General features: G+C 55.6%; 1 protein-coding gene across 4 annotated transcripts; it reads right to left on the bottom strand.

The window, feature by feature from the left end:
• Window positions 1–1,196: 1,196 nt before the first annotated feature.
• Window positions 1,197–7,993, bottom strand: LIME1 (Lck interacting transmembrane adaptor 1). Of its 4 annotated transcripts, XM_079321529.1 has the most exons (8): window positions 7,806–7,993; window positions 5,529–5,778; window positions 3,715–3,866; window positions 3,218–3,266; window positions 3,042–3,129; window positions 2,471–2,883; window positions 2,160–2,243; window positions 1,197–1,418 (listed from the first exon to the last, which is right to left on the bottom strand). In XM_079321529.1, the coding sequence occupies exons 3-8, from the start codon at window positions 3,828–3,830 to the stop codon at window positions 1,326–1,328; spliced, it is 843 nt and encodes a 280-aa protein (XP_079177655.1). In that variant the 5' UTR covers window positions 3,831–3,866; window positions 5,529–5,778; window positions 7,806–7,993; the 3' UTR covers window positions 1,197–1,325. The 4 variants fall into 4 exon arrangements, with proteins under 4 accessions (XP_079177655.1, XP_079177653.1, XP_079177652.1 ...); XM_079321527.1 differs by lacking the exon at window positions 1,197–1,418 and having other exon boundaries at window positions 1,630–2,243; window positions 7,799–7,993; XM_079321526.1 differs by lacking the exon at window positions 1,197–1,418 and having other exon boundaries at window positions 1,630–2,243.
• Window positions 7,994–8,143: the final 150 nt, after the last annotated feature.

The following is an 8,143-nucleotide window of genomic DNA, read 5'->3' as shown; positions in this document are numbered from 1 at the left end:
ACCCTGAGGACTGGGCAGTTGTTCTCTTATTTGAGTCCAGTTCTCCCAAATCCCACAAGAATTATGGGCAAGCGGGCAGCCCTGCATGGCTTCTGCTGCTTCTGGGGCAAATTGGAGACCAAATTTGGCCATTTCAGTTCAGCCACAGCAGGAGCTTTCTCTTCCCTGATGCCATTCCAAGCCTGCCTTTCCCCAGGGAGGTGGCACAGTGGTACCACATCCCAGCGCAGGTGGGAGCACAGGGACACTGATCCCACATGGAAATGATGCTCCTGTGGCTGGCAACACAGCCCAAAACAGCTCCTGGGGGATTCAGGTGGTGCAGGAGGGACCCAGCTATGTGCCGTGGGAGGATGGAGAAGGGGAGCAGGGTAAGGACGCTGCCGGGGGCAGAGTGCTGGGAGCCCACGCGTGGCTGTGACCAAGTGGCAGCAGGAAGAGCGCGGCAGCAGCGGCACCAGCCGTGCTCTATCAGCGCCCTTATCTCGCAGGGGGATGGGAGAAGCTCTCGAGGGCGGCTGTGGTTTGGCGTCGAGCGCGGGGCTGACGAGCCTGGGGTGCCTCCAGCTCTAACGCCTTCAGCGGGGTTTGCTGAACGCCGCGTTTTCGGTTTTCATCTCTTCACCTGCCGCGGTGCAGGGGCAAAGATGCTGAGGGAAGGAGCGTCGCTTCCTGCCACACAGCCCGGCACGGCACAGGGGCTGCGGGTTCCAGCCGGCTCCAGCGAGCGCCAGGCCACCCTCCCACGAGGCCAGCAGCCACTGGCCAGCCGCTGGCCATGTGACAGGGCCACTGTCATTGCCTCGCCCCGTGTCCCTCCACCGGGAAGGAGAGGAGGCAAGTTTAAACTCTGGCGCACATCCTGCTCAGCCAAGAGTTTTTCAGCACGTGGAAGCTGCAGGATCCACAGGAGTGATGGGGAGGTGAGCAAGGAGGCAAATGCTGGGAAAACACAGCCTGGCTTCCACCCCCAGCCCTGTGCAAGGCTCTGCTCGGGCACACATCACCCCATACAGCAGCTCTTGGTGGCTGTGTGTCCCCATTTTGGAGGTGCCAAACCACTCATCCAGGGCAGGTACACTCACGGTCACATTGTGCTCAAAGCTGCTCTCCCAGCACCAGTTGCAGCAGCAGCAACAGCCATAGAACCAATAATTTTGACTCAGTTTAAAAGTGTAAACCTTCTCTCAGCCTTTTAATGGTGTTTGGGTCTGAATGCATCTGAATGCATGGGTCTGAAAGGGTGGGGATGGAGGATGGAGCAGAGCCCACAGCCCACACCAGTGGAATTTTTGTGTTGTCCTGTGCAGGGTCAGGAGATGGAGTCAATGATCCCTTGGGGGTCCTTTCCAACTCAGGATGTTCTGTGATTCCATGAAGGCAAAGGGCTGACCCCATCTCCCCATATAAGGGACATTCTGTGACGGAAGCAAAGCTTCTCAGGGCTTCCTTTGGGCCCTGATCTCCCCCATGACCTTCAGTCATGGCAGAAACCTCCTGCTGAGGGTCTCATCCTGCAGACTGATCACCCTCCCCTGCCCCAAAACCTGCCTGGTCCCCACCCTGTTCCCATCATCAAGATGGGAACAGGATCAAGATGCCTATCTCACCGGGGTCCCGAAAAGTAATCCCAAACTGCCCATCTTGGGACATCCCTCCATCAACCTGCTGCTACCGGCTGGGCTGGGATGGGACAAGGACACTCACAGAAAAGTAACAGAAGATATTTACAGAGAGTCAGTGCTGGGACACAACTGCTCTGGTGGGCACAGGGCTGCTGGCACCTGTCCCTTTGACACCCCATAGTGTGCAGCCAGGTGGGACCCCCTCGTGGCACTGCCCCTGCCCCTGGGGGGCTATAGGTTGGTGATGTAAACCTCCAGCCCGTTGGCTGCTGTCCGGGCAGAGGCTTTCCGGGGCTCCCCTGCCCAAATGTCCACCACACTCTCGTACAGGTTCTCGGGGACACAGGGCTTCCCTGGCTTGTCCCGTTTTGCCGCCTTCTTCCAGTTAATGTCCACGGCCTCATAGTCAGGGTCGGGGCCACGGCCCTGAGCAGTCCATGCTCTGTCATTGATGGACTCATAACAGGGGTCAGGGGGGCCTGGGGCTGCTGGGGCTCCCTCCTGCTGGTGGGGGGGTGGCCACCCAGAACCCACCTCCTTCACAGGCCTCGGGGTTGATGCAGGGACCTGGGATTTCTTCTTGGTGGCTTTGCACACCGTCGAGTACATCTCCTCCAGCTGCAAAAGAAATTTTTTTGGGGGGGTGGAGGTTTGGGGGCAATCCCTGCCCACTGCAGGGTATCCCCATGATTTTGTCCCCCCCCCTCAATATTCTGACAGCCCCCAAGAGGATCCTGGCAGTGGATCCTAACTTATACCCTGCTCCAAATGGGCACTACAGGGAGTCAGGGAATTAAATGACCCCCCGCCGTGTGCCCCATCCCTGCTGCCCCCCAGAGTCATACCTTGGCCTGGGGGGCATTTCCTGCACCATCCCAGCAGTGCTGTGCTCCAGGGGGTCCTGCCACAGCCCCATCCTGCACCTGCACCGACACTGCCTTCTTCACTTTATGGACACAGGCATAATCAGCTGCCCCATGCACAGCCTGTGGAGGGGACACCTGGGTGCCACTTGGCATGGGGGGCACCGGGGCGTCCTCCCCCCTCACTGCCAGGCACTCATAGACAGTGTCTGGCGCTGCTTTCCGCAGCGGGGTGAAGAGCAGGTTGGAGTAGGTCTGGTCGGGGGCTGGGGAAGCTGCCAGGGGCTCAGGGACGGGGATCTGGGGCAGCTCACGGTGCAGGAGGCCAGAGCTGTGCAGGGATTCGCCTCCAGGGGCCGTGGAACAGGGCAGATCCAGGCTGGCCGGACGCTGCACTGTGGGAGAGAAGAGGAAATGAGGGGATGCAACAGGCACCAACACAAGTGCCAGCACTGTAGCACATCTGTCCACGACTCTCTGGGCAGCATGGGGACTGCAGGCAGTTGCCAAGGGCCACCAGCCCCTGGGCTCCCCCTGCTCCACAGGCACTCACCATCGTCCCTGACCTTCACCCGGTACAGCTCGTGCAGCTTCGTGTCCGACTTGCTGAGTGACCGCAGCTGTGTGGGGCAGAGCAGGGCCTGCCATGGGGGAACAGACACCCTCAGGCTGGGCTGAGAGCCCAGACCACCCCCCTGGGCTGATCCTGCCCCCCAGATGTGCTCTTACCTCATCCACGAGCTTCACCCCGTCTGGAGCGACCTTCTTCCTGCTCTTCCTGCAGGGAGAAGCGGAGCTGAGCCCAAGGCAGATGGCAAAACCAGGGAGCAGGTGTCCCAGGTCCCCAAAATCCATATCCTGCTCCTTCCCCAGACCCACAGCAGGGTCTGTGCTGGCTGGGGACATCACAGTTATGTCCTGCACCCCACTGAACTGTGCAGGCACCACTGGCACCTCCCTCGGCATTGCCCATCCTGCTCACAGCTCAGCCCTCTCTGGGCTGCTCCTCTGAGGTTTTTGGGTGTAGGGGCTGCAGCACACAGGGATGCAGGATCAAGCCAGAGCTGCACTGGGGTGCAGGTGAGGGCTTGGGGTGAGCAGAGCAGCAGATCCCCGTGGTCCCAGCTCAGGATGGCTGCACAAAGTCTCCACGTGCAGCCACCGAATGCCACCGAGGGATCCCCAGCCCCAGGAGGGAAAGGGGAGGAGCTGTGGGCAGCACGTACCGTTTACAGGCAGCACACAGGGTGCCCAGGTAGACCAGGCCACCGAGCAGGGCCAGGGCAGTGCCAGCTGGCAGGAGCTGGGTCCCTGCTGTCCCCTCACCGCTGGCTGCAGCCATGGGGCAGCCGCTCCCAGCACCACTGCAGGGTGAGCTCTGAGGAAAGAGAACATGAGTTGGAGCTCAGCCAGAAGTGCTGGGCTCACCCTGGCATGAAATGGTGCTCTGTGACCCCTGAAGCACAGTCCCTGAGCAGGGGGGTCTCCCTTTCACTGGGTGTCCTATTTTTTGGCCAGTGATTACTGTCCCCAGAGTCACCATAACATTTCCAGTGCCCAGCCCAGTGTGGACACTTGGCAGTGAATGCTCTGCCAATACCAGGGAAAACTTCAGATTTTGGTTCCTTTTGAAAAAAAAAATCCAACAAAACCAGACGGATTCAAGCTCACAAATTGCCACTGAAATTGTGAAAAGGAGATGCTCAGGAGCCCTGAAAACTCTCTGGAGACACCCTAGAAATGACAAAGTGCTTTCTGGGGACACTGGGACAATGCTCCAGGCTGTGGGATGGGGGTGACACAGCTCCTGAGCATGACGGAGGCCAGTAAGGACAGGCAGGATGACTCAATTTCCCGCAAACAGGGTGAGCTTCACTGTCTCCCTCCTCTCCCTCCTCATGCCCTGGGCACAGCAGAACATACCAGGACACCCTCCTTTCACAATGGATTCACACAGACCTCACATTCCCTGTAACACCACAACCCCAGGTCTGCAGCTGCTCTCTGCTGTGACACCAGAGCAGAAAACACCCAAATTTCCCACCCCTTTCCTCTGCCTAAAGCTGTGCCTTGCCCAAATCCTGCCCTTGCCCCTGTGCTTTCCCCAAGGCAAAAATCATTCCCTGCAAACTGCGGCAGAGCCAGAGCAAGCGGTGCAGGGCAGGAGGGTGCAGGGGAGCCTGACACAAAGCATGGATGCTCCCCAGCCTGTCAGGATCATCCCCTTCCCAAGGAGGCTTTTTGGTGACCCCTTTCCCACCATTCCCATGCCACCATCCCCATCTCTGCTCCACAGAGAACCCAAAGCAAAAGCTGACAACCCTTCACCTTCACCGGCGTCAACAGCGGCTGCGGCTCCCAGCTCTGCACAGCTCAGCTCTGTGCACCCTGCTCTACAAAAAAAGGCTGGTCTGATACCAGCACCCAGGAAATGCCTGCTCTGAAAGGAGATGGAGGCAGTTCCTGGAGTAAAACAGCTTCAAGATCCAGATGGGGCCAGCAGTAGGGTCCCCGGGCAGAGCTGGGCAGGATCAGCTTCCACCAGCATGGATGGGAACCCAGAGATCTGGTGGGACATGCTGAGCACCTCTTACTCACCCTCTTGCATATCTTCATCCAGATGACAAAGCCCAGATGAGCTCTGGTGAGAAGCCACCCTGTCTTGTGCAAATCTCAGAAGCTACTGCAGACCCACAGGAGCTTTTCTCTCCCCTGCACTCCAGGTCACACAGCAGCATCTTTGGCACATTTTTACCCCAATAACCAGAAGGTCTCTGCCCATTTGCAGCACCCTTTTATCTGGGAGCATCCTTTTATCTAAGAACTTCCCATGCCTTTGGAAACTGCCCTGACTGAAGCATGAACCCCGGAGAGCAATTATTTCAAGGTGGAAAGTGAGACAGAGAAGTTTAAGGACTAACCAGGCTGGACAGACTGGCTTAGATCAGAGCTGGGAAGGGGAGGCTGTTCCCTTTCCAACAACGTTTTAATTAGACAACACAGCTTTTCTGTCTGAGCATATTTTAATTATTCGGATTACCTGCAGCAGGGCTGGTGCGTTAGACAGAGCCTGGAGCTCCTCGCTGGACTCGTTCAGCTCATTAGTGATGGAATCAGGGGCTGCAGGACCAGGGCAGAGCTGAGCAGGCTCTGGAGTTGAACAGACAAAGTTCTAACGAGGTTCAGTGATCAGAAGCTGGTGTGATGCTGGAATCGAGGTGGGAGCTTTCAGGATGCTGAGGCAGGCACACACGGGGCAGCTTATCCCACAGCAGGGGGATTTTCCATCCCTGAATTTTGAAGATTGAAAGGAGAGACTTCCTTGAGTAGCAATGAATGCAGAGAAATTCTTCTGGCCTACTTTCTGTAGAGCAGGTCTGTGGTTGCTCTGGGATTTCTGAGCAGTGAAACTGTGCAGTGCATGCTCCTCAGTGTTCAGGTCAGCAGCCACTTCTTGGGACACTTTGGGTATCACAAAATCACAGATTTGTGAGCAGAACCCAGTGCCTGACTAAAGATGCTCAGGTAGGACTGAGCAGGTTTGCAAGGCAAAGTTTCAGCCAGGCTTTCTGAAACCCACACCCGAATTTGCTGCCAATGAAGTTATCGATCTCCCAGCCCTGGGGCTGCCCCCGGGGCAGGAGGCTCAGCAGACAGCGTTTCACAAGGTGCTGGCTCTGCCAGCTCAGGTGGCTTTGAAGACGAGGGCGGTCACAGGCGTTGAGTACGTGCCACAACACCCACAGCCCCCAGAGCAGGGATGGCTCCCCAATGTGTGACACCCCAGCAGATGAGCAGAAAGGCAGATGGGCTGCTACTCCAGGATGTGGGAGTATTCTGTGAGTCCTACAAAAGGTGCAAGTTCCTCATCTGGGCTTCCTGAAAGCAAGATTAAGTTCACTGCCAAATCAAGTGCTGTTGATGATGATGATTCTGCCTGGCCTCTGATTCATCTCCCCAGATAAAACCACACAGTGTTCAGAACAGGGTGGCAAGGAAAAAAGTCTGTGAAGCTACTCAAAGCGTATTACACAAAACCAAGAGAAACATTTTGAGCTGATTTCCATCAGCAACTGTGCACACAGCTGCAGCAAACTCTGCTCAGGTACCCCAGGGAGTTGTGCTTCAAAAAAGGCCCAAGAAGCAGAAGTAGATGAATCTTTTTCTTTTCAATTACAAAAAGTGAAAGCTCTGTTTACAGCCAGTCACAACACTGAATCTGCCCTGGACCATGGGTGCGATTAGTGAATTTTAAGACTATTTAAAAAAAACAGGCATAAGATCTTACCCACTTTACTCATCTCTGTAATGAGATTTCATGGCCAAACACCTCTGGGGGGCTTTTAATTTAGAAAGTGCCAACCACACTTCTAAATGCCAGACCCAAATGTCTGAAAGCTTGGATGCAGATTTCCAGCAGCAGCTCTGATCACTGCTCACATGCTGGAGTGGCTTTTGAGAAAATACAACTTTAAAACCTTTGGGGGAGTGATTGTCAGCCCATACCACAGGGCTCTGCTTGAGGCTGACAACATTTCAGGTGACTTTTCTTTCTTCCCGCCCTTCCCTCGTTGCTGACCACTCACTTGGGCAGAAAACTGCTCTTCTAAAGCAAGAATCAGCTCAAGAGGTTTTCTGCTGAGCTGAACCACAGCAGGAGACCAGCAGAGAGCTTGGAGCTGCTGTTATGGGAAGCCAGATTCCAAACTACAGGGTGGCTGTATTAAGGAGATGTGACCTCTCAAGAACCACCTAGCTGCCACGGTGGTTTCCTTTGCCACAAATGCTCTACTTTTACATCATCTTAGGTTTTCAAAGACAGCATTTCAGTGACCACATTCTCAAACCTCCTCACCCAGAGACAGGAGGTCAGCATTTCTCCATTGCACACACCAGCAATACTCCTGTCCCCCTCCCCACAACACAACTGGAAATTTCCACAATGCCACACACCTCCAAACTAAATTAATTAATCCCAAAAGCAATTTGGGATTAATTGGGATCCCAAATTGGGATTAATTGGGATCCAGCCTTGGGATCCCAGCAGCACCACCAAGCTCCACCACCTTTTCTCCCCTTTCAAACCCAGCTGCACAGCACAAAGCACGGAATGACACAGCTTGGAGCCCAACTCACAAAGCTGAACCCAGCTGAGGCTTCCCAGAGCAGAGCAAGAATCCTGCCTGTCCAGTCTATCCAGCCCCAAGAGTATCTCTGACAATGTTGTGACTTCTATATACATTGAGGGGTTTAAAATCTTTCCCCTCCAGTTTAGCAGACTCCCCGTTTCCCAGGCAGGAAAGCCACCACCACTTACTTGCAGGAACTCAAAATCCGATGAGTGTGGAATGCAGGGATCCAATCACGTTCTCTTCCTTGCCGGCCAGCCTGGAGAATTTCATTTTTGATCCCACAGCACGTCCCAGTCAGGATGCCCCGCGTGTGTCCAGCATGCCTGTGTGAGCTCTCCCGCTCCCTGCAGCCGCCCCTGAGCACTCACAGCACACACACAGTGCACACACAGCACACACACAGCACTCACGGCACTCACGGCACTCACACAGCACACACAGCACACACAGAGCACACACAGCACTCACAGCACACTCACAGCACATACACAGCACTCACACAGCACACACACAGCACTCACAG

The sequence above is a fragment of the Erithacus rubecula genome (assembly GCF_903797595.1).
Source record: "Erithacus rubecula genome assembly, chromosome: 18".
NCBI classification, from domain to species: domain Eukaryota; kingdom Metazoa; phylum Chordata; class Aves; order Passeriformes; family Muscicapidae; genus Erithacus; species Erithacus rubecula.
Note: the sequence above shows the minus strand (reverse complement) of the source record. Positions and strands in the feature narration are given on the sequence as shown.

Excerpts from the sequence above, each read along its gene's own strand:
- LIME1 (XM_079321527.1), bottom strand. The coding sequence starts at position 3,830 with ATGGCTGCAGCCAGCGGTGAGGGGACAGCAGGGACCCAGCTCCTGCCA. Across the intron at positions 3,267-3,714 it reads CTGTGTGCTGCCTGTAAACG|GAAGAGCAGGAAGAAGGTCG; the intron begins GTACGTGCTGCC and ends TTCTCCCTGCAG. Across the intron at positions 3,130-3,217 it reads GGGTGAAGCTCGTGGATGAG|GCCCTGCTCTGCCCCACACA; the intron begins GTAAGAGCACAT and ends CCCCCATGGCAG.